The sequence below is a fragment of the Acartia tonsa genome, chromosome 13, assembly GCF_053477335.1.
Source record: "Acartia tonsa isolate MP-2025a chromosome 13, ASM5347733v1, whole genome shotgun sequence".
Taxonomy (NCBI): Eukaryota; Metazoa; Arthropoda; class Copepoda; order Calanoida; family Acartiidae; genus Acartia; species Acartia tonsa.
The window spans coordinates 22148849-22176623 of record NC_137272.1 but is presented as its reverse complement, the minus strand read 5'-3'; the positions used below and the strand labels follow the sequence as shown (position 1 = coordinate 22176623).

General features: G+C 32.5%; 1 protein-coding gene across 3 annotated transcripts in view; it reads right to left on the bottom strand.

Moving 5' to 3' along the window:
• Window positions 1-27775, bottom strand: part of LOC145304022 (uncharacterized) — a 528912-nt gene that overhangs the window by 75361 nt on the left and 425776 nt on the right. For all 3 annotated transcript variants that reach the window (XM_080145773.1, XM_080145774.1, XM_080145775.1), the window contains 3 exons: window positions 27315-27466; window positions 21325-21414; window positions 17648-17816 (listed from right to left, as the gene is read on the bottom strand). In XM_080145773.1, the coding sequence (XP_080001899.1) occupies window positions 17648-17816; window positions 21325-21414; window positions 27315-27466 (411 nt within the window). The remainder of the gene's footprint in view (window positions 1-17647; window positions 17817-21324; window positions 21415-27314; window positions 27467-27775) is intronic.

The window sequence follows — 27775 nt, the reverse complement described above, 5'->3', positions numbered from 1 at the left end:
CAAAAAATCCCCCCCAATTTTTTTTTTTTTTTTTTTTTTTGCTGAAGATTTCCTCTGTCCTTTAACGAATTTCGCCTTAATTTTTTTTAATACCTCTTGGGGCAAAGCCCCTAGAGGCTAGGGGCGAAGCCGCTAGTCTATAATACAAAGTAGAACGATGTCTGTCTGTCCGTCCGTCTGTCTGTCCCTTAAGATCTCGGTAACCACTGAACCGATCGGATTCTACTCTTCAGGGAATATACCTATTAGTCCTGTGGTGGTTTTAGGCTATTTTCTTGGGGGGTGGGACACCCCTAACCCCCCCAAAAACGAAAAATCCCCCCCCATTTTTTTTTTTTTGTAGGGAATTTCCTTGGTCCTTTTACGTATTTCGCCCAAATTTTTTTTCTATCACCTATTGGGGCGAAGCCGCTAGTTAGCTATAAAGTATAAACATAAAATGCACAAGATACATATTTTAATTTTAACTAAAGAACAATTTAATTTTTTCCAAACACGATGACTATTCAAATCTTGGGGTTTATACAATACAGACAATAATGTACAATAGCATTACAGACAACCGAACATTTAATAGTAGGGTTGGGCCGGATATCCGGCCATGTTCATTATCCGGCCGGAGACCTGATTTTGAAACTATCCGGATATCCGGCATTATAAATCAGCCGGATATCCGGTTATCCGTCCGGATATCCGGTTATCCGTCCGGATATCCGGTTATCCGTCCGGATATCCGGTAATTTGTCAGATATGGGGTCATTTTCAATATCCGGCAGGCTACCGGATATCCGGCATTAGAAATCGGTCGGATATCTGGTATCCGGCCCAGCCCTATTTGATAGCATGATTTTTGTCAGAAAGTCTTATATGTGCATTAGCAAAGCTATAAATAGAATAAAAGTTGTAATCAGAATAGATTTTCTTCAGATGAAAAATCCCTCAAAGCTTTTTCATCACTACAATTATGTTTATTCAGGGATCTTAAGGGATAAGACAATGGAAAAAAATAAACATCCCCAATGATAAAAGACAAAATTAACCTCTGGATGGTCGAACAATTTGGACACTACTAGTTTCAACCACCCAATCAAGATTTTACAATGAAGAAAGTGTTTATAAACTTTGGGTACCTGTATAATTTACTGTCCAATGTCCCCTCCCTCCCTGCATTTATTGCGAGTCTAAAATTGCTCTTCTACTCAATCATCCGTGAAAAATGACCCCTTTGTTACAAAAAGTGATATGGAAAAAAAACGAAGGGCGTGTTATGGAAAGGAGAAAAAAAGAGGGTAAGAAAGATAGGTGTCATTAAATGACCATTAGTCGTACTAATGGGTTTGTAGGTTGGAAAAAAGTTTGGCTTAATTGGCAAAAAAAGTTTTAAGAACATTTTTTATTTAAGAATTCACAAAAAAATGTAGTGCCCAAGATTATCTTGAAAAACAAGCTAAATTTCATGAAAAATAAGATAAACTGAAATACAGTAAAACAAAGAAGATCTAAATGTTAAAAACAAAAAATATTAGCTTCAAGTAAGAATTTTTGTATGTCACTAAATAAGTTAGTATGATAGTTAGATAGATTGCATGTAGAAAAATTGATAAAAAGACATATTTGAGTTATAGTCTGACGTACATAGTCTGTATATGAAAAAGCTTCGCTTTTCTGAGAAGAAGTTTTCAAAGATAAATCAGGAAATGTTAATTAAAATCTTATTTTTTCCAAATTAATTGCACGTCTTTTGAAGAGTATGATTTAGCAAAAAATAACTGCATTATGCCCACCCCCCCCCCTCTTCTCTTTTGATTTGCAGAAAATTAAATCTAAGTGAATTAAATCCCCCCCCCCCCCCCAAAGCAATGGGATAACCAGAGTAAGGAATATAGTACTTGATTTTTAAAATATCATTATTTGGTATAAGGTAATAATTGTAAAAGGACGTTATTTTTACATGGGTCTTTACTTGCCAGGGATGAAATTAAACCCCCCCCCCCCAAAAAAAAAACTCTAAATAAACCGAATCATGATCAAAACTAGGTTGATGGAGAATCGTTGACCAATAAGTCCGGTCATTTACGAGGTCTTAATTCACATATTGATGATACAGCAAGCTACTTGAAAATAATGGATATGATATAAGATATATTTAGAAGTAACTCCTTTGTTGACTGAAAAAAGGATGAATACTTTTTATTCAGAAACCATATTCCTGTTTCAACAAATTACCCCTGGCCTTCAAAAGGTCTCAATTCTGATGTGTAAAATATAGAGATTTAGGGATGGGACTATATTGACGATAAAAAACTTATCTTCATTTGCTTCTTAAAGCTTGTGTGTAAAAAAAAAGATTTAACAGACATGGGCATATTATAGTACGAAAAGTTTTTTTTTACCTGGATCTAAGGATTAAAAAAAAAAGGATGAACTTCACTGGAAAGCTATAAGTGTTGGAGTGGTCTTAGACTATTTTCCTGACCTATCCCGTCTTTCCCTAGAGGCTAGATGTGAAGCAAATTGTAAATCAGTAAATGAAAAAAGGATATTTTGTAACTTTTAAAAAGAACGAACACAAAGTGTTCTGAAAACAATTTTTGTTTAATATGTCAGAATGAAAGTATGATTAAAGTATTACAGACCAACCAACCTACTCGTAGAATAGCTTCACTTGTGTGTGTGTATGTCAAAGAAATACATTAAAGTCAGTTAAACAAACATTTCCAACTGCACCAAATTTAAGCAACCTTAAGATAGTCCACTCTTAAAGTGTTATTTTTCTGATTTAAAAAGAACCAAAACATATTTGTTTAATTTACAAAGGAAATCGGATCAACTTATTGTTGAAATGGTAAATAAAATATATTATTTTGACTGTCAAAAAAGTCTCACTAGATTTTTACTTTTTAAAACGTTTTTTTACAGTGGTCTCTAGAATGAAACCCTTTATTGCAGATTCCGATTAAATCCCTTATTTGGAAATAGGGCGTCAATAGCATCAACCCCTTCCCTCAATTTAAGCGTTTAGAGAAAGCTTTATTCCTGCGGGGCTCTTCTAAAATATACTTAACCAAATGGAACATAATAGAAGCATCAAAAAAAAACTTTGTAAATGGGGGGGGGGGGGGGGAATACTTTCTTATAAATAGTTGAGGCTGGCGATAAAAAGGTTAATATTTGGTAACAGTAGATTTAGCAAAAAAGATAGCAAACAAACTAACTGCTAGTTTAGTGGTGTTCATTTAAAACAAATAGCTTTAAATCTAACAATAGATATTAAAGAACTTTTAGAAAAAAGGAGTAACATAATTTTTTCACTTTTAATTGATTTGATGATTTATTCCCCTCTACCTCACACAAAAATAGCCTTAATCTGTCCAGAACCATACAGCTAATATAATAAGGAACTGATCTAGACGTTTACTAGATCTTACTGGACAAATGTACATTGTAAAACATATTTTAATGTTTAAGAAAGGTTGCTAAAATGTAATATCATTGTGTTTTGTGTTAGATAATTTTGGTTTATCTTACATCATGTGGTTTTGTTGAAAATTAAGGTTTTATACCAACAAATTAAAAGTAGACTATTATACTTGATTTTTTGTCTAATTTTAAAAATATTTTAGATAATATTTAGTAATATTTTTAGTTTGTAGCTTAAGAAATAGTTGTTTATGTCTTATAGGGAAGTTTCATAATTTTCTTGGGGAGCATTTAGGCCATTTATGTGACTATGAACCACCTAAGAATAACCCAAAAAATTATTAGTATGGGGAGGTAGGGGTGCTTAAAGGTTCACGCCACAAACATTTCTTTATTTTAAATTTTGCTGAGGAAACTCAATTTAAAAATCTCTTTTGAGACCTTTTAGTACAATTGAAATAAATCATGGGCTTAAATATGTATAATGTATATATGTAGGGCTGATTGCAACTCAAATGTATAGACTATATTATTACTGTATAACAGTTTACTAATATTTTTCATCTAAAAATGTACATAGCCATCTCTGATGCTTGATATTTAATGTGTGTTGCTATGTGTTTAAAATTATGTAGCACAGCGAGGCAAAAAAGGGGTAAAAAATTGCTAGATATGAAAAGGTGGTATTTAGCTAACTTTTTACTATAATCCCAACCCTTTGTATATGTGAATACAAAACTGACAATATCAAATTTTAACCTGAGGAAGAATGGATAACAAATTTCCAAAGGGTAGTAAAGTAATATACAGAAGAAAAGGCACTCTCAAACATAGTACTTAGTTGAGCCTTCATACCCCCCCCCCCTTATAAATTTCCTTTTTTTGTTTACTACATGAGGTAAGGTAAGGTTAGGTTATATTTGGTACTAGGTACAAAGGAAAATAATTACCAATCCGGCCACTTATTTAATCATAATAATTTAGCATTGTCAGTAAAACACTGAATATGACATTTTATTAGATTTTCCAAATAATCTGAAGATATTTATGTTTATGTATTTTCATAGTCCGTCTATAAAAAACAATATGATATGTTAAACCTTATCATTAACAGTACCTCCAACTATTTTTGCTATTTTGCAGGGACGCCTTGCAAAGGTCTATCTAAGGAATTCAGGCCTCATTTATTACGCCAAGGTTCAACCTAACCATCACAAAAAGGGGTTAAAAGATGGGCAGGGCAGTTTCAGAGATAAGTTAATGGAAGATTTATTTGTACTAGAAATTTCGATGCTACCGAAAGTGGAAATTAACTAATTTTTGTATACCCTGATTGATTCATAATTCCTACTTTTTCACCCTACTTAATTCAAAATTATGCATTTTTAAAAATTTAGCGTTACATCTCTAGGGGCACTTGGGGTGGAGCGATGAGTATTTAAGATGAAATTTTTTTTTTCAGCGGCGATTTCTCTTAGTGAGTTGGATTTACCTACAACCAAAATAGTTATAAACCTTCGAAGGATCTTTGAGAAGCTTTACTGTAAAAGAGAACCATATCGGATTTGACGTTAGTGAGATCCTTCGATACAGACACATAAACAGACATCCTGTTACTTTGTATAAGGATTTCAGCTCACTCTTAATCTGCTCTGCTTTGTCAAAAATGAACTTACCTAAAAAAAGAAAAAGATAAAAGTTTAGGTAATTAATTTTCCAATTATCGTTTATTATAGTTGTTTCAAAATGAGATTCTATTTCCCAATAAAGATTTATTTCTTCTACAAGGACAATTTTGTACATAAGTAGTAATATGATAACAAGTGTACAGAAAAATTTGTTTATATTGCAGGTATTGTCAATTAATCACTAATTATGACTTTAATGTTAATGGCTTATCTGGTTTTAAGCCATAAACGTATTTTTTTGAGGAAAGAGGGTATTTTCTTGGAGACCCCGTAAAACAAAATGTTTAGAAAAACATTAGAAAGCTAAAAAATCTAGTATTACTTCCTATGAACAAATTAAATTGACACAAAAAAAACAATAAAAATCATAATAGCGATACATTTTAATGTATTTTAATCAAACAGCGATTATATATATGTTTTTTGGAAGCTATATATATGACTTTTTAGCTTTCTAATATGTTCCTAAATATACTATTTATTTTTATTCTAATAATAAAAACTTAGAATATGATACAAGTAACGGATGGACAGGCTGACAATGCAAGGTATAAAGTAGCTACGCTACTAATAACATATGTAAATTTAATACATAATCGATCATATTAAATGATCAATAACAGCCTTATAAAGAATTATGGAAAAGCCATTACATTAAGATATTTTAGAATACCGCCAAAAAATAGAAATATTGATAAGAACAGGTTTAAGATTTTTAAATTGACAGATTCGTCCTTAGACGAATATGAAAAAATTCTGCCGGATACAAACCGGTTTTGAACCACGTAAAAGAAGTATAGAAATAGCCTAAGAAAACTTTTTAAAAGTAATAATAATTTCAATGGATCAGATATTGTTATATTTACTAGCGGCTACGCCCCTAGAGACCTCTAGGGAGACTTGAGGAGGGAGGAGTCGAATTTGATAACTCAATTTCTTATTTTAGATTTTAAAAGAAAAAGTTTTTTTTTTGAGGGGGGGTGATTTTTCATTTTTTGGGGGGGTTGGGGGTGTCCTACCCCCCAAGAAACTAGTTATAAACCTTCCCGGGATCTATGAGAAGATACCCTGTTAAGGAGAACCCGATCGGTTCAGCGGTTAGCGAGATCCTTTGGTACAAACAGACACACAATCACACAGACAAAAAACAAACAGACATCCTGTTACTTTATTATAAGGATATATTCATTGACTTTAACGTAAGATGGACGTATGTATTGGCCAAATCTATAGTAGCATCGCTACTAAAACATAAGGGGTTGGGCAGAAGTAAATAAAATATATGTATAATGACCCATTACGACCAAAATTGGATAAAACTACCCAATCTAATGCTATGTTTATACGAAACAGAAATAATCTCAAAAATGCAAAAATTGCTTTTCGACGATTTTTAAATTATCAATTTGAAGATTTTATATAGTAAAGTGAATTTTTATTTTCATTTTCATTTCAATTGATTTATGACAACCCATAAAATTAATCATTATTAAGATAAAATATGTTGATTTAAATCATTCAAATCTTATTTAAAAATACATAAATCTAAACTTTGTTTTGATTTTAGAACATTTATGTGTCCTTATCTTTGAAGACATAAAAACTAACAAATTCTAATTAAAAAACCCTTTTTAGTCACAACAACTATGTGTTTTTTCTTATGTTTAAATAAGATGTATGCATTTTTTGATTGTTAAAGTTCAGTTTTAGTAGTATGTAGGTGTTTTTTTTGTAAAATAAAATTTATGTTAAATAACAAGAACCAATATAAGAGCTTCTAGCGAAGCATATTAGTCAAAGGGGGGGGGGGGAAATGTGGTGACTCGTGCCACGACATACCAGCAATTTTATTTTGGGTGCTACTCCCTTAGTTTTAGAGATAATTGGGTGAAATCTTTTGGGCTGGGTCACTAATTACCCCAACTAGAGGTATCTTTCAAAAAAAACGGCGGCGGGTCCGCCGCTCCCGCCGTTCGCCGCCATTTTCCGCCGCCGCCAAAAAAAATTTTTTTATTGCATTTCTCGCCGAATTAGGCAATTTGGAATCATTTGAGACCATGTTATTTTTTTCAAAAATTTTTCCCCTTATAACCAACCCTGCGGGGGGACTTAGTCATTTTTTTCAAATTCTCGTTTATCAAGGTATATCTTAGATTCAGTGCCTCTCCTAAGCTTTTAAAGATATTGAGACAAAACCTTTTGAGGTAGATCAGTAAAAAATATTTGAATAAAAAATGGCGGCGGTACCGCCGCTCCCGCCGTCGACCGCCATTTTCCGCCGCCGCCGCCAAAATTTTTTTTATTGCATTTCTCGCCGAATTAGGCAATTTGGAATCATTTGAGACCACATTATTTTTTTCAAAAATTTTTCCCCTTACAAGCCGTCCTGTGGGCGGCGGAAAATGGCAGTGGATGGCGGGAGCGGTGGTACCGCCGCCATTTTTTATTCAAATATTTTTTTGCTGATCTACCTCAAAAGATTTTGTTTCAATATCTTTAAAAGCACAGGAGAAGCACTGAATTTAAGATATACCTTAATAAACGAGAATTTGAAAATTTGAAGTCCCCCTGCAGGGTTGGTTATAAGGGGAAAAATTTTTGAAAAAAATAACATGGTCTCAAATGATTCCAAATTGCCTAATTCGGCGAGAAATGCAATAAAAAAATTTTGGCGGCGGCGGCGGAAAATGGTGGTGGACGGCGGGAGCGGCGGTACCGCCGCCATTTTTTATTCAAATATTTTTTACTGATCTACCTCAAAAGGTTTTGTCTCAATATCTTTAAAAGCACAGGAGAAGCACTGAATTTAAGATATACCTTAATAAACGAGAATTTGAAAAAAATGACTAAGTCCCCCCGCAGGGTTGGTTATAAGGGGAAAAATTTTTGAAAAAAATAACATGGTCTCAAATGATTCCAAATTGCCTAATTCGGCGAGAAATGCAATAAAATTTTTTTTTTTTGCGGCGGCGGAAAATGGCGGCGAACGGCGGGAGCGGCGGACCCGCCGCCGTTTTTTTTTGAAAGATACCTCTAGTTGGGGTAATTAGTGACCCAGCCCAAAAGATTTCACCCAATTATCTCTAAAACTAAGGGAGTAGCACCCAAAATAAAATTGCTGGTATGTCGTGGCACGAGTCACCACATTTTCCCCCCCCCCCTTTATACTGTTGTACAAAAGTAACAGGATGCTTGTCTGTATGTGTGTAGAAAAGGATCTACACAACTACCAAACCGATATGGTTCTCCTTTTACAGTAAAGATTCTTGTATGTCACAGGAAGAATTATTTTGGGGGTGGACCTCCCCAAGAGAAATATAAAATTTTTAAAAAGGAGGATACCCCACCCCTCATTCTCTCTTGCAAAATTAAAGTTTTAAACCTCATTAATAATCAAGATCATTTATATGATTCTTATAGCCTTTCTAGGCAATTGTCCTATCCCTTCTTCTCAATATAGTTAAAAATCACCTATAGAGGCTAAGTGCGAAGCCAAAAGCATCTCAAAATGTAGAACTATAAAGTTAAAAGGCATAATGGATGAACCCATAAAATAAAATTAATGTCCTACATTATTACTCACATTATAACAAACTATTTTATAACAAAATAATGTTATACTAGTTATTTCTCGTATCGTATTATAAACGGCTTTCCGCGGATATAGAATGTAAAATTATAAGAATAAAACTAGTTTTTTTAGCCCCGAGGTGCCGGAGGCACCGGCTAAAAAAACTGGTTTTAATCTTATGATTGTACATTTCTATATTCGTAGAAAACTGGATATAATACGATGCTAGACATAGTTTTTTCGTATTCATGAGAACCGGTTCCTATCCACCGGATTCAAATGAATACGAGAAAAAATTTTATCTCTACTAGCAGCTACGCCTCTAGGGACACTTGATTGAGGGAAGGAGGGAGGGGTTGAGTAACATTTTTTCACGGGCGATTTCTCTTGGGAGGGTGGAGGCACCCTGCTCAAAAAATTATAAACCTTCTATGGCTTTACTATTAAGGAGGACCATATCGGATCACAGGTTATCGAGATGCTTCATAACAAAGAGACATCCTGTTAGTTTCATAATAGGATAATTACCATTTTTTCCGAAATTTTTTAGTCTTATTATTAACTAAAATACCACTTTTCCACAGTTTTTTTATTGAAAACGTAGAAAACGTTCACTTTCTTCATATCAATGATATTTAGCCGGCGGCGGTAAAATTCCACAAAGCTATGGGAAATATAAAGTCGAGAAGCCGAGCGTTTTTAGTGTTTATACATTACTTTAAAATATATTAAATTCTACAAAATGATTACTTTGTATATTTATATTACATGCTTGAAATATTTGGACACTAATAATTAAATTCAACAAAACCCCGAATATTTTAAGCCAACGAATAAGATAACATGATTAAAAAACTTTGGATACAAGTATAATTTACAGTTCAATGTCCCCTACCTACCAATGTAAATTATTGTTTCCAAGATTAAAGTGTTTTTTTTTGCTGTATTGTATAAACCTAATCATTATTTTGTAACTAGAGCAAAGGAGTTAAGGAAAATCTAGGAGGGGAGATTAGGCGCGTGGGAGCCAATAGTTTAGTGGTCCTACAAAATTCCTTAAATTTATTTTGACCCGCTTTTTTATATCTCTGTTAGTTTTACGTAGGCAGGGGACATTTACCTGTAAATTATACTTGACACCAAAATCTAAATAAAAAAGGGGTAATTTTGTTTCATTGATTTAATTAGTTAAACGATTTTTATATGATTTTTTAACGAATTGAAAATTTCTAAATTCTATAAATAGCTACAACAACTTATTTTTTAGAACCCTTTTTTCCGACTTGAACTAAATCTGAAAAATCTGAAAAGTGTTATGTAACATATTAATTGTTATTTTGGTGGTTAGAAAAGTCATGGATTTTGAGGGATAGGATCATGTACATACGTTATTATGATAAACAAAATTGCCCATTGTGTACATTAGATTCATTGCTCGATAACTTATGATACTCATAGTTTTAACAATCAAGAAATTATAAAAAAAAATAATTATAAAAATACATTTTTAAGCCAATGCAATGTATGAAAGAACGGGATCATAAAAATTAATTTAAGTTTAATTCACATCCCAATGTCCCCTCCCTTCCCTTCCTGTAAAAAAAAAATTGGCCCATATAGTCAAACTTAAGTAAGAAGACCTACATAATTATAGAGTAGCTTCGCCTCATATAAACCTTAAGCAATTTGCATATTGAATATCAGCCCACAAAAACAACCTTTATTTGTTTTTAATTTCAATACATTTGGACTAAATAAAATATTGTAAATCGTAGCTGCTCTATATATAATTAAGGTAAGTAAGTCTATTGTTCAAGCTAATATTGCTTGATTTTACTAAAGATAAAATGAGATGAAATTATTGCTAAAATCATAATATTTATCTTCATAACTTAGACTTATTTGACTTACACTTATTAAGTGTATTGTCTAAACAAATTTTATAATCTTACAAAAAGCGTAATTTTGTTTATCATCAATGGGGGTTTATATCAATTTATCATTCATTGTCTTATCCCATAATATCCCTGAAATTACGTAGAGCAATATTATAGCGGACACGCTCTTATGTCATTCAGATGTCAAAAATGGTTTTTATTTTTGTTTTGATTTGTTTTATCCTACATGTCTTGACATATGTCTATTTACATTTTTGGTAGATTTTGAGATAATAAGATAAATAGACATCATAAAATGACGGTAAACAGCAAAATAATATCTATAATACAAAGTAGAACAATGTCTGTCTGTTTGTTTGTTTGTACCGAATGATCTCGCTAACCGATGAACCGATCGGGTTTTCCTTAACAGGGTAGCTTCTCATAGGTCCTGGGGTTTATAACTATGTATTTAAGAGGAGGACACCACCACCCTCAAAAGAGAAATCGCCACTAGAAAAAAATTCACCACCCACCCCCCCTCCCAAAAAAAGATTAAAACAAAAAATGTGTTCGGGAGGAGGGGGGGGGGGGGTGGCGATACACTCTAGAGGCATCTAGGGGCAAAGCCGCTGGTAAGAAAAATAAAGTATTATAATATATAGCTATTTTATTAAGAGATTTTGGCATGTAATATTTCTATTGGATTTCATTTTCGATTCCGCGGACAAGTGTCTTCAAAACCATTCTAAAATATATGTATTATCTCATGACTGGACCAAAAAAACTGATCTATATAGTTAACAAAATTGATTATACATTTATTCTCTTCCCCTAAATAGGATAGGGAACATTTTTCATAATTTATATGATTTTATGATATAAAATAAAATAAAATTTTCACAAAAATTGGCACAACAAAATTTCATATAGAAAAACGCACACACATCCTTCTACTTTGTTAGATACACATCCAATTACTGCATTATACTATTGAAAATAATTCCATTATGATTTTAGCCAAAAAATAATAAAAACTCATGGAAATGTCCAAGAGACGCAAAATACCACATACGTTCAAATACTTTGACACTGCTTACGACGACGGTTAAATTATTTTCTTAAGAAAGCGTTTCCCTGACTTATTGTAGCTGATTCTCATACACACACACGCACACACACACACACGCACACAGCACCTTAGGGGCATTAAGTCAATTTAGTTGAAAGAGATAAATAATAAATATCGGTATCGGTTGCGGAGTTGAAAGTTATATAATATTGTGTATAGTATGGGAGGCGTAAATGTGAAGGAAGAGGGTGTCACCATCCCCTTCAAATGGAAATTGGTAAGTACTGCACTACCTATTTCCTTCACTTTAAGCAATAAACCCCCTTATTATAACCCTGTGCACGCCATTATATTGGAAACAAGGATGATGACATTGGAAACAAATAATTAATATACTTGTTCACTAAGTGAATTTATCAAATAATTAATATATGGACATACGGACAAAGTGGGTTAAAGAGCAGATGTTTAGTGATCATATAAAAAAGAGAGAAAAATGGACATGGTACATGGTAGAAAATTACAGAAAGAAGAACAAAGTGAATTATAGAGTAGCTTCGGTAATAAAAGTAAATCGCAATAGCTATTGTTAAATATTAAGAGTGAAGCAAAGGGGAAGGCACAGTTTGTTAAAAAGTGAATGTCCTTTAACTTTTCAACAGTAACATTAATATTATTATAATTTCTTTATTGTACAAAAAGATACAAATCAACATATTTTGTTTCAATGGTGATTATCTGAACAAGTTTGATCATAGATTCAACTATCGATTTAATCGGTCTACCCCTATCAAACCAAACTTATTTGGTCCCCAACTATTTAACAATTTAAGAGAGATGTATACTAAATTGATTTATCAAAAACAGGGCCGCTATAATCACGGATCTTAAGGGATAAGACAATGAACGATAGATTGATGTATTTCCATGATGGTGATACACAAAATTATCCCTTCTGTGTTTTACAATTATTGGAGGAAGAGTTTTGACACTGATGGTTTGACTTGGCAAAAAAATATGTTGAGTTTAGGTCGGAGCCGGAGCCGTTGTTTTCACAGGCGGCTCCGCGGAGCCGCACCAAAATAAAACGGCTCCGCAACGCTGTTTAGATGTCCCAACCGTTAACCTCTTAGACAATTAGCCTTCGCCCTTATTAATTATTTACTTAAATTTTTAACGATTTGGATGCAATGCTAACAGCAAAAAAAGAGAATAATGAATATATTTTTCGAAGCAAGTTTAATTTATCATCTAATGACCTTACTCTGCAATCACACTAGGGATTTAAAGAGATAAGACAATGGCCGATGCAAAGATGTAAATCCTCAGTGATGATACACAAAATTAACCATTCTATAAATTTAAAAAGTGGTTAAAACGTTTGAACACTCAACATAATGAATCAACAAATCAAAATTCACATAAGTCCCGAAAGTTGGTAAGCAGACCAATAAGAAAACTTTATTATAAAACTTTGGGGACTAGTGTAATAAACAGCCAATTGTCCCCACTCTCTCGGTTTCAGGATGCTCACAATTTTGAGATACAGGGATAGAACTCTAGAAGATGAAATGACCATTCTATTATTTATTATCAGCGGCTGCATCCCTAGCATCTAGGGGATCTATACAGCATGACCCTCGAAAAAGTATTTTTAAGCATCTGCAGCCCTTATTTCTCAATGAATTATTAAAAAATGCATATATCCTTGTTCTCCATAGTATTCCACGTAAGTAGATATAAAAATATTTTTTTTACCTCCATTAACACTGGAGATTTTTAGTGCTAAAGTTTTGAAAAAGTGACTGAGGAAAAAGTAACTTTTAACATGATACGACTTTTTTAGCAAAATTAAGCTAGAAATCCTTTTATTTTTGTTACTAGCAGAAACTTTATACAAAAATGAAATAAAAAATTTAGTTTTTGAGTAAAAAGCATTTTTTTACACATATTTTTTGAGTCTTTTTAGTTTAATGATATTTTGAAAAACTTACTTATTAGGCAAAATTGTTTAAGATTAAAAAACCAAATAAATCTCTATGAATATAGCAGGAAAATTGTTTTTGTTTCACAATCCTAACTTTAATAACAAACAAGTTATAAAGAAAATAAAAATAAAACATAATGATTTTTTAGTCTAAAAAGCTTAATTTACCCCTTATTAAATAATTGAGATGTCAGAAAAGTAGGCGGAGCAACTGTCATAATTAATCCTTTTCTATAAATAAGGGTTAATAAATAACCTAAAATTTGCAAATAATCAATTCATTCAGTAGTATTTTTTGCCATTAAAAATTTATATTTTTGGTGGAATAAAAAAGAAATATTTAGTTAACTTGTTTTTCTTTGTGTCTCATTATTCAATTGCCAGAAAAACATAATATAACCATCCAAAAAATAAGAGAAACAAAAAAAAATTCTTTTTCTCAGTCACTTTTTCAAAACTTTAGCTCTAAAAATCTCCGGTGTTAATGGAGGTAAAAAAAATATTTTTATATCTACTTACGTGGAATACTATGGAGAACAAGGACATATGCATTTTTTAATAATTCATTGAGAAATAAGGGCTGCAGATGCTTAAAAATACTTTTTCGAGGGTCATGCTGTATTCGAAAGTATATGAAAGGGCAGGAAAAATAGCCTGAAACCATTCGACTTATTTTTAAAAAATGAATAGCCTAAGACCATCTCAGGACCTAGAAAAATGCCTCACTGTAAAGGAGAATGATATCGGTTTAGCGGTTAGCAAGATCCTTCGTTACAGACCAAAAAATGCTTACTACTTTATATAATAGGATGTATGGTATCTAATTGACATTATTAAGAATATGAGTGGCGAAAAAAGATTTAATCCCCATTGCTTACTCCTGTGCTATTAACAAATTCATTAAAACTTATTTAACCGTTTGAAATTCTAACCCCACCCCCTCCTTTATAGGGTTAACTGTAAATAGTTCTTTATAAATCTTGTTTCAAACCAGATAAATTGATCCATAAAGAACGAGTGTCCACACAATATAGTCAAGTCACAAGCCGTGTGTTAACATTCAAATAAGGGAAGGAGGAATTGTTTTACTGACAGATCTATCGTATGTATCGATCTACATATATATTATATACCTGCTTAAGGACCTTTTTCGTCTGCTAGAAAATTGTTTTCTGCTACTTGGCTGTGTTAATATTCCCGTCACTATTGGTTGATTTTCCAAGACCCAATTGAGAGTCGATACAAGGTCCTTGGGATGGGAATATACAGTTATTTATCCCTTTCCACCTCTAGTCGTTTACTCTAATGTTGGTTTGTAAATTTTACCCTTAAACTTTTTTAAGCCGTCGGGCTTGAGGTCTTTAATTGCATCCTATAAAATTTTTCTCTGTATTATATAAACATTATTTGTTATCTAATAAAAATCTGAAAAAGCTAACAATAAGGGGCGGGTCGTCACGTATTGATAAAAATGTCTTCATCCATATTTCACCCAGGGACTAGGGACACTTTATATTAATGCCCCCCCCCCTAAAAAAAAATTATTATTGGTACTGAAAATTTAAATAACGTTAGTAATTAATTTTAAATATTATTTTCCTCAAAGATCAGAATGTAATGTTTTCGTGGAACTTAATTTTAATTAGGATTTAGGAAAAATACAATGGATAAATTTATATACATCCCTAATGATGAGAAAAAAAGTATCCCTTCTGAAGTTAAAAAATTATGTTTAAAAGTTTGGACACAACAAAATTTAATATTAGTACCTAAGTAAGTGTTTGAGCTAATGAATAAGATAACTTGTTTTTAAAACTTGGGTATTAGTGTAATTTACAGTCCAATGTACACTCCCTCACAGATTAAGACATAATCAAATATTAAAGAATAACAATATCGAACATTTAGGCTGTCAAATTATCCACATAATGACATAAATGTCGAATTTTATGTCGAACATTGCTTCTAGAAATCAACATCTGCCAAAGTAACGCTATTCTAAAAATGGTAAGAGGAAAAAGAAAATAAGTAGTTGAAAGCTTAAGTATTTTCTAAATCGACTGAAATCAATAAAAAATCACTTCAATTTTTCTATTTTGATTCCATTTGATTTAACAGTGTTTTAGTTTAACAAAAAAAGCACTCTTTGATTGTCAAACTACATTGGAAACAATAGGTACTTTTTGATCACTCATAATTCATATTCATTAGGCAGGGGAAAAGGGATGTATATCCAGCGATTTAGATCAATTTTTGTGTGAAAATGATTTCACAACCCATAAAAATAATTTACACAATGAGAAATATGTCAGACTTGAATGGACAAATATTAAAAGAATAAATTATTCCCAATGATGATAATCAAATTATCCCTTCAATAGACTAAAATTATTGCTTGAAAATCTTAAACGTTACTTATTTGGAACCAATCCAATCAATTAAAGTAACCAATTAAAGTTACATAATAAAACTTTGGGTACCAGAGTAATTTACAGTCCATTGTCCCCTCCCACCTTTCCATGGAATTTAAGTGAGAACTAGAAAAGAGTTTTGTTGGGCTTCGAAGTCAATTTAAAACCCTAATGTAACAATTCATTTGAGGGCTAAAAAGGCATAAATATGAATGTAATTCAGTCATAATAAAAAACTTTAGAAACAGCCAAAGATTTTTATTGTCTCCATAAATCAAGAATATAAATCAAATTTCTTTCGCTCACAGCAATTCCAATGGTTATTTATTTGAACAGTGCAGCTACTATACAACTAGGGTATGTACGTTCGAACGGCAGCCCTACCGAGAACCGAAGCACTAAGTTAATTTAAGGGAGGGAGGAGACATTGGACTGTTAATTATACTAGTACCTTAGTATGAAACTTTGATTAGTTAGTTTATTAAAATGTGTGTCCAAACATTTTATCCAATTGTTTTGTTTAAAGGGTAAATTTGTTGTCACCATTGGGGATATACATCAACCTATCTTCCATTGTCTTATCCTTAATTTATGTGTCACCTTACCCTGCCTAATAAGTGAGAAAAAAATACAAAAAAAATATTAAGAGGGGCGTAACCATATTTTTTTTATGTATAAAAATGTATAAATTTTGTCATCATGATTTCTTAATATGGCTACAACCATCTCCCCCCCCCCCCCTCCCAATATTGTTTGACAGAAGGGTGTTTACACCAACGTCCCAAAAAAACTAAGTTGAAAATGAATATGGATTTAAATACTGTGTTGACATATAATTGCATTATAAAAATATTAACATAATTAGAGTTAATTAAAGTTGCAACTTGCTCTTACATACTATTGTTATCTTTAATTTATCACAAAAAAAACTTATTTTGTAATTTTGTATGAACCCTATTCAAAATATTTGTTAGTATAAAAATTTGAAGTATATACTTCCACATTATGGCCTTGTCGACATACTTTATGGTTACCAAGGAGGGAGGGAACATAGTACTTTAATTTGTATCAATCCTTTATCTTATTGTTGGTTCTAAAACTTTGGGTACATTTATTGGATTGTGATTGGTTAGTTCCAAACTTTTCATAGTTTTAATCTATTTAATTGGCAATTTTGACTACAATACTTTGTCGTCCATTGTCTTATCCCTTAAGATCCGTGATTGATCTTATTTTTTTTTACATCATAGCTACTCTTTATATTACTACATCAAAATAAATTTTAAGTAAAATGTATCGTCCAAAAGTTTCAATGCTAATATTTTTAAAATGAATTCAGTGTTATAAAAAAGAGGAAATTCCTTTTTAGGTAGGACGGATTATTATGTCTGACAATCCATCTAAGGGTAATAAACCTAATTCCCGTTTCGCTTCGTAACCGATTTTTCAGAGCCATGCTGAAAAGTTATGTCTAGCATCGTATTATATACAGTTTTCTACGAATATAAAAAAGTGTAATCATCGGGAAAAAAACCTGGTTTTAATCTTATAGTTGTACATTTTCATATCTGAGGAAAGTTGTCTATAACAGGATGCAATTAAAAACTATTATATAACTTACCCGAAGGATATTGCTCATAATCACCGGTCTCCAGACCGTCCTCAGCGTACTGCTTGTATCTCTGGCGGTACTCCTCAGTGTCCAGTACCGGCGTACTAGAACTCTCCCGGTACATGCCATACTCCTCGTCTACATAATCGTCCTCCTCCAGAAATTCATCGTCGACCCCCTGAAAAAATGTTCAAATAAAAATGCGGCAACGCGTCGACCTAATTAAAACATATTGTCAAAAAAAAAGGAAAATATATAAAAATTTTATGTTTACAAAAGAAATAATCTAACTATCTTAAATAGTAGCCGAGGAAATAACATTTTAATAGGGAGGGAGGGGAAAATTGGCTATTAATTACACTGGTCCCCAAAGTCATAAATAACGTTCTCTTATTCGTTGTCTTAACAACTTTGGGCACTTTAACGAATTTGAATTTGTTTGTACATTAAGTTAAGTGTCCAAACGTTTTAGCCAATAATTTGATTCTACAGAAAGGGTCAATTTGTGTATTATCATTGGGGATGTAAATCAATTTATCTGTCTTTAGATCACTGCATTTTTCAATGACTTACGGAATGATAGACAAAGCGAATTGTAGAGAAGCTACGCACATAAAAAAGGCAAGTGAACTAATGAGAAACATGATATTGAGATGAGATATGGGGCGATGAGTTTTTTCAATTTTTCAGTGCTATGACGCGAAACAATTGCCTCACGACTCAATCCTGACGCAAAGTTGGCGTACAGAAATAAAAAAAACTGCCGCAAATAACAGGATGAAAAGGTAGTTTTATATAAAGTAATCCTTTTTGAGATAGAAAGTGTTATTTTCGATGAAAATACATCGATAAAGCAAATTCGTTGGAAAGCTTATTTAGTAATTATTGTACATTTTAATACAGGGAATATTCATATTTAAAAAAGAAGCATGTCTAGAAATGATAAGATTTAAACCAAAGGACGGACAAATGGGAAAGGCGTAAGAAATTTCAGACATCTATCTTTATTAACAGAAGAGAAAATAAAATATGTTACAAATTCTTTGCTGTAAAGCATAAACATATCTGATAAGAGCACGAGGGAAGCAACAAGCGACTAGTAGGCTGTGCATTCAATTACGCAAAAAAAGAGTTTCATATTCACAACAACAAAAAAAACAGAATTGCGTAATCAGAGTATAAAGCAAATGGGAGGGGGTAGTTTATTCTAACCATTGCACACTGGTCTGAAAACGCAGTTTTGGGTCAACAATTCGTTTTCAGCCGTCTCTTGGCCGATTTTAATGCCCAATACAGCAAATTGGGGGTTTTAGGGGTCAGGGAGTCCATTTATGAGAAAAAAAATACATGACCTCAAAGGTCAAAGACCGTTAAAATGACCTTTAAAGTCTAATTTTTGCCGTTCCCGAGGTTTTATTGGACATTTAGGGCGGGAAGGAGTTGTTAAATCAAGAAGACTCTGAAATACTTTTTTGTAGACAATTGCATTGGCTAAATATCATGTGAAGTAAAAATTTTTGTAAGTATAACCAGTTTTTCACTAGCTGCAAATTTCAAATTTGCGCGATTTTTTTAATATCTTGATCATTTTATCTATATTGTCTTGATTTAATCCATTTAAAAATCAGTTTAATCAATTGTTATTCCTGCAGTAAAGGCTATAGCGCGCCAATGAATGCGTTTGTTAATCGTTTATGTTTTGAATTTGTGTATGTATTCTCGGTTATTACTATGTATTGTATATTTATAACCTCAGTCTAAGTACACACACACACACACACACACACACAAGTACTCGCATAGCGTAGCAGACAGACTTACGAAGACACATAAAGAGTAGGCTGAAAGAATAATATCAATTATATGAATATAAAACAATAAAATTGACATTTAGAAATCTATTTTAACTAATCTACATGAAATATAACAGATTTTTATACTATTTAGCTATTTCGTATGTTTTCATTTTGTTTCTCAGATATTACTCCGCAAAAATATCTCCTTCCCCCCTCTACGCGTTCGGAATAATTTTAAATTATAACATCGATGAAATTTAATCGATCTAATAGTTTTTAAGATATTGCACAAAACGAACAAAATCGGATGCCATATATATCGTGAAATATAAAGTCAATTACAATATCAACGAATTCTCTTTAATAAACATGCGAAAAGCTCAGAGAGTACTCAATAAGAAAATTTTGCCAAACTTACCCTTATCTTAAAAAGTAAGAAAAAAACCACATTTTTGCATTTTGTACCATTTTTTGTGTTATAAATAATTTTTGAACTTATATAGGACTTATTTTAGTTGGACAATTTCCAACATGCGGATATTTGATTTTATCAGATTTAAGCAAGTATAGCCAATTTAACAATGTCAATAATACGTTCTTAGATTTTAGAGTTCTGCAGCTTTGGCCCCAAATTATTTCAAAAAACATATTATCAACATGGGTTGATATTTAAAATATAGGTGGCCCAGGATGTCTTTGAAGGCTGGCAGGTCAACTTTTGTCTAAATTGATGGGTAGGAAAAATTGAATTGTTGACCCCTCTGGACCAGTGTGCATTGAGGGGCAAGGAGGACAGCAGTTAGCTGTAAATAACACGAGTACCCGATATATTATAACCCATTATACTAATTAGTACTTTTATTCACTTTGAGTATTTCATCCCAAACTTTTCAACCAAGAATTTTAATCTACAAATAGGGTAATTTTGTATATCATGATTATGGATGTACATATATAAAATCAAATTATCTCTATTGGCCTATCCTTTTTTAAAAATTGGAATTCTAAATGAAATAAAAATATGATTCATGTGCAGAAGTGAATACACACCAACTACAAGTCGTGCTATAAAAATTCTGATAAAATTATTAATAATACAAAAAGACATTATAAGCTTTATTGCTTTATGCACTGCTACATGGAGCTTGATTTTGAACTCTGCTAAAGAATATACGTTGCAGTTTAAAAGCAATTTACTTTTGACCACTGATTATTAATAAATGTATGTGAATGTCTGTCTGTAAGTCTATCTGTAGGTATAGCTATAGGTCTGTGTGTTAGTCTGTAACGCACCAGTTATTAGTCATGATTATCACTTCAGCCAATCACAGTTATACTAGTATCTTACTTTGTCTGTCTATCCGTGTATATGTCTATCATTCTGTCTGTCTGTAAGTCTATAACACACCTGTCTATCTGTCTATCATTCTGTCTGTCTGTAAGTCTATAACGCACCTGTCTATAGTCATGATTATCACTTCAGCCAATCACAGTTATACTAGTATCTTACTTTGTCTGCCTATCTGTGTATATGTCTATCATTCTGTCTGTCTGTAAGTCTATAACGCACCTGTCTATAGTCTTGATTATCACTAGTCAATCATATTCACCTAGCATCTTTCTGTTTATCTGTCTGTATGTCTATCAGTCAGTCTGTCCGTAACGCACCTGTCTATAGTCCTGATGATCACTGCAGTCAATCATAATTCACCTAGCATCTTTCTTTTTCTGTTTATCTGTCTGTATGTCTATAAGTCAGTCTGTCCGTAACTTACTTGTCTATAGTCCTGATGGTCACTGTAGTCAATCATGATTCCCTTAGAGTCTTTATTTGTCTGTTTCAATGTTTATCTGTCTATATGTGTGAATGTCTGTCAGTCTGTAACGCACCTGTCTATAGTCCTGATGGTCACTGTAGTCAATCATCATGCCTCTAGCCTCATCCGCATACTCAAAATTATTTCCTTGCTGTCGACGAACCTGAATAAAAAAATTATATTAAGAATTGTCAGAAATCTTTAATTTATCTATTTATATTCTCATTTAGAATAAGATTAGAACCGGTTCTCAGCCATATTGAAAAATTATGTCTAGCATCGTATTATATCCAATTTTCTACGAATTTAAAAATGTACAATCATAAGATTAAAACCAGTTTTTAAGCCCATACCATCTGCATCTTGGGGCTAAAAAAAATGTTTTATTCTCATAATGGTACATTTTTGTTTCCGCGGAAAGCTGTCTATAATACGATGCGAGAAATAACTATTCAAAGTTATTCAAAATTTTTAATGGCTATCAAAGTAAGGAATTCACATTGAATTATTTGGGGGATTGCTAATTTATCGACAATATCCTATCCCGGTATCCCTGTTATAATCAAATCATTGTTTATCCATCTCTCCCTGATTAAAACAAAAGAAAGAATAATTGCATTGGTTTGTAATGGTTTGATTATTGATAACAAACTAAAAGGACATCTGATAAAAGAGGTGCTACATTATTGCTAGTCAATATATTCAGAAAAATATATGCAAAATAAAAAAAAAATATTAAGATATTATGTAAAATTTGCAGAGTGAGAGGGGACAATTTGACTGTTTATTAAACTAGTCCCTCAAGTTTTGTAATAACATTTTCTTATTCGTTAGATTACCAATTTGAGGACTTCAGTGAATATTGATTGGTTGTTTTAATTAGTTGAGTGTTCAAATTTCAACCTTTAATTCTAATCTACTGAAGTGGTAATTTTTTAGAAACTTGGAAATAACTAGTAAATATTAGAAGAAAAGGGTTGTTGATTTCAACAATATCGTTCTCTCCCCTCTAAGATTGGATTGTTCAGCCGTTTAAGAGATCTTAGATAACACAAGACACATGCAAACCTATCCCCTTTTTCACTTTATTTGAAAAAAGGGGGAGGGTTCTGGGCTCGCGAGGCACATTGGGGGAAACAGCTATATTTTAAATTTTTCTTTGTAATTTTGTAACCCGCCATTGATAATTTAAATTATAGAAGGATATCTGATTCAAAGATTTTCATCAATTGTGCATTTATTTTGCAAAGACAGGGTCCCCATTAAATTGGCCGACACAATCTCATTTGGCACTTTCTCTCAAAGTTCCAATCGGGCATTAACATTTCTCTTAAGGTTTGGGGTATTTAAAAAATGTGACGGGGGGGGGGGGGGGGAGGGTTGTATAATCCGTGCCTAACCACTGCGGGTCTACCATGTATAACCTAACCAAGACTAACCAAACAAACCAAAAACTACCCGCCCCCCTTTCTTTCAACATAAGGAGGGAGAAGGTTCTGTGCTCTACAAAGTACTATGAGGGGTATTGCCTAAAATTTTAACAAGAAAGACAGCAACCATAAATGTAAATATTAGTTATTATTCAATAAATGTGAATAACGGTCGTCAAGTTATTAAATACAGACGTGCTTACATTTCCAGACGTTATTCTATAAAGGATACGCTTACAACATTGTGCATAAGCGTCAAAGGAATCAACATACATAATAAACAAGGACTTTATTTTTTAGACTTTCTGGTGATAATCAGAAGTGCAACATATCTGAATTTTTCCTATTAACAAGAATAGCTATCATGGAAAGTGTATAACATAAGAATAAGAAGATAATTTTAACGTCCATTCTCCTATCCCTGTGTTTGCTTTGAAAATGACTTGTAATTGTTGTTAATCAGGTTAGACACACAGTCACACATCATTATAAGCGCAGCTACATATTATAATTCACTTTGTATGTCCGTCCGTCCGTCAGTCTGTGACGCAATTGGGGAAATGTAATTTTCTCGGTTGCTATTCTAGATGGATTGCTGATTTGTTTGGTGATCAAGGAGCATCCAGTATCAGAGACGTCCAAGCTTTTTATTTTGAGAGGAGTAAAATAAGGGGTTTCAAAGTTTGAGGGTGGTAAACACCCCTTAACTCCCACATTTGGACGTCTATGTGTACAACTTAAGTGGTCGTCGGAAATGCAGAAAGAGAATTATTGTTTTTTTATGGAGGTTTCTTGGTTTTTATTATTCCTCTAATTTTCCCCTCTTTTTTATTACAACTTAATATTTCCACTACACTGCTCTGGACAAATTTAACCTTGTTTTAACCCATTGTAAAAAATGTATTTGTTGTAATTTTTACTTGTGTCATTGGGTGTACTTTTTGCTTCTGAAGATGTCAGGTATCAAAAGGGATAGTACAATGAAAATTTATTGATATACATCCCCAATTATAAAAAAAAATTTATGGTGCAATACCAGTCTGTATAAAGCTTAATGTAATTTGTAGCTTTCAGAGAGAGAGAGAGAGAGAGAGGGGACAATGGGCTGTTTATTACACTAGTCCCAAAGATTTTATAAAAAAGTTTTCTTATTTTTTGGAGACTTAAGTGAATTTTGATTGGTAGGTTTATTGAATTGAGTGTTCAAACGTTTCAACCACTAATTTTATGCTACAGATGGGGTAATTTTGTGAATTATCATTGGGGATGTACATTAATTTATCAGTCATTGTCTTATCTCCTTAGATCCCTGGATGTTTTTCATTATTTTAAATGTCTTAATTTTGAGATATTAACTAAAAAAACTAACTCTCCCTTATCTTCCACTAGCGGCTACGCCCCTAGAGGCCTCTAGTGGCGTTTAAATATTTTTATTTTATTTTAAATATCTAATTTGAGAAATAATTTGTCTATGTTACGATCAGCTATTAAATTCATGTCTCTACGCAGCGTCACTACGCTAGCGACACTATGCGGCGGGAATATTTCAACCCTCCCCAAAAATAGATATAAACCTTCCCGGGACCTATGAGAAGCTACCCTGTTAAGGAGAACCCGATCGGTTCAGCGGTTAGCGAGATCCTTTGGTACAAAGTTACAAACACACAGACACACAAACAGACATCCTGTTACTTTAGTATAAAGATTTATATATCTTTAAAACTAAACAGTTCATAGTTATTTTTCATTAAGCAACCCTTTGAAATTTTCAGCTTGAATAAACTCTGGAAAAAGATAATATTATCCTTTATTGTCCTATCACTGAAATACTGCTATAAACTATTTGTGGTTAACTTTTAGAAAATTGATAGTTTAAGAATCAATATGGTAGGTTTCAAAATAGCGGAGCGATTCTATATTATTTTGACCAAGAGTCATCTTGTTGACATATCGACTTATAAAAGTGATCACAGGTGACTTAAATTAACAATTCGTCTGCCGACTTAATGACCACTGTATAGCATTATGATAATATTTTTATGTTGTTTAAGTTACCACTCAGGGATTTAGAGGATATTTGACTAAATAACACTGGTACCCAAAGTTTTATAACACTTTATCTTATTCGTTGATTCAAAACTTTGGGTACTTATGTTGAATTTTAATTGGTATGCTCCAGGTAGAAATTTCTAGTTCGTCCATTGTCTTATTCCTTATGATCCCTGTGTACACTGAATGAACGTACATACACATTAAATGTATAGATGCTACGCTTCTTAGAAAAAAAAGACAGACGAAATTATTTTTTGCTCCATTAATTGTGGTTTCTACGCTTCGTTTCAACTTTAAAAGCTTTTTTTAGGATCAAGTCCAACAATGTATAAACTTTTCACAATTATATAAGTATATAGAACGGGATGTATTTAATTTATATAAATTTAAAGCCTTTGTCTTATCCATTAGGACCTATAACTGCATAAAAATTGTAGTAAAAAATGGCCAACAAATCATTTAAATTTTTGATTTCGTTACAAAATAGACTTGATGTATGATTTTAATTTAAGTTCATTATAGGAGAAACTTCATTAATTTTAAGTGAAAGAAATCAAAATAAGATACTGCTTCCTTTTCTTAAATCACAATATGGCATAAAACCTGCCTGGTTGAGTTACTTATACAAAATTAAAACATATCACTAAAATTGATTAAATCAAGGATCTAAAGAAAATAAATCTCCAATGATAATATACAAAATTACCACTTTAGTTATTGGTTGAAAACTTTGGACACTACCACAAGTTTGGAATCATCCAAACTTAATTCAATGGTCAGTCAATGTTCAAGAAATAGGTTTAAGGGATCCATAAATTTTTTTTTCAAAATGGCTAAATGTTACTTTTGCTGATCTGATATTGGCAATGTTCTTTTTTAAGTGATTGCACACTGGTTGAAACAGGCTAAAATGACGTATTTAAGATATGAAAAATGCATAAAAAATTCTATAAATTAAGCATATCTTTGATATCCATAACTAAATTAATCAGAAGGGTTCCCACAAAATAGTAGAAATAAAATGAGATAGAACAGCGGAACTCCTTTTTTTTGATAGGAATTCATGTGACTAAATCTATGAACAAAAAAAGAATCCTGTTTTAACTTTCATTACCTAAGAAAATTTGGATTATGGAAAGAAAACGAAGTAGCGGATTTCGTCGTATTTTCACAGTAGCTTTTGATAGGTTATTTTAGGTTAGGTATTTGTTTATGATTGCCATGCAGGGTTCGAGACCCCCGCAGGAGCTAGAAATAGGAGAAAAGCTTCTATGAAAATACGGCGAAACACGCTACTTCGTTTCCATTCCATTATCCAAATATTTTCTTAAATCTGCAAATCAACAATTTAGATGTTATATTGCATGTTTGGTAATTTTGTAGGGACACCAAGGGAAAAAAATAACTTTGCCAAAAAAGTTAACGGGAAATGGCGATAGCCATCAAAATGACCCTCATTACAAATGAAACATTATTTTTCAATATGGCTTTGAATCCGATTAATTTCCGCTAGATTGAAACCGGTTCTAAGTCTTAACTAAACTAAATATCATAAAATTAATCCCAGGCCATCGAATCATAGGGGCCAATATCCGTGGAATACGATGCTATAAATAACGATTATAATTCATCATCTTTATATGTGCGGAAAGCTGTCTGAGAAACTTTATTTTGATATTTTATAGCATCTATTATAGATATTTGTTCGTCCGTCTGTCATTCGGCCTTACGCCTCTTAGGACGGATTTAAAAGAAAATAGCGGGCATACAAACATAAAAATTTTTAAAGACCGCAAATTACTTTTAAAAATCATACACATCTTTTGAAATGATAGGTTTTAATTAGATTATAAAAGATGACTTGGAGTCTTAATTCTACACTCAACAATTTTCAAAAGACTCATTAAATCGGGGATTTAGGGATAAGACAATGGCAGAAAAATTTATATACATCACCAATTATGATACACAAAAATTACCCCTCCTGTAGAAAAAATGGTGGTTGAAACGTTTCAACACTCGATTAAACGACCAATTAAAATTCACTAAAGCCCCCAAAGTTGTTAAGCAAACAAATAAGAATATTTTAGGACTTAGGAGACTATCGTAATAAACAGCCCATTGTCATCTCTGCATTGAATAAGGGATAAAGCGATAATAAATTTATCTTAATATTAATTTCTTATTACGTGCAAAATTCTGTATTTGGTTGCATAATATATGGTAATTGTACACATACATTAATGACAAAACAAGGATGATAATATTCATAAGTAGCAAAGCAAAGCACAAAACAATCATAGATGGACAAATGCGCAAAGTGAATCATAGAGCAAATTTTCAGTTGTCTTAAAATGAGAGGAAACAAAAACCATTAGAAAAAAGAATATAATTTTGTAGCATGACCGACAGACCGACGAACCTGGCAAGTTGTAAATTGGATGCTCTTTTGAAAGGAATATCCTCACACTAATCGGCAATATATCTTTAATAGAAGTCATAATTCTCGTACAGTTATAAAGACTGTCGGACAGACAAATTGAATTATAATAATATAGCTTCGCTACTAAAAACTGAGTACCTTTTCAGCGGCTCTGATGACCGGCGGCCGACCTCGCCGCGAGATGAAGCTGGCCTCCAGGCCGCTGGTAAAGTAGTTGGCCAGCCCGCCGCGGTCTTCTTCGTCTCGCAGCGGTGGAACGTCGTCGCTGTAGAATATTGGTTCTTCGCCACCTAGAATAAATTAAAATTAAATTGAAGCGTCTTTTGGGTGAAAAATAAACTAATCTTGACTTTGGTAATCATTGAAAAGTAAAAGAAATAGGATTTCTGTCAGTATGTTTGGGTATAACGAAGGATCTCGCTAAAAACTGTACAGATTGGTTCTCCTTTACAGTGAAGCTTCTTACAGTTCCATGGTATTATACTATATCCCACTTTCAAGAAAATTGCCCCTGAAAAATTACACACCCCAGAAGAATTTTTAATTTTTGTTTTTCTTCTTGAACCAAAAATGCCAAAATCTATCCTGGAGAAACATCA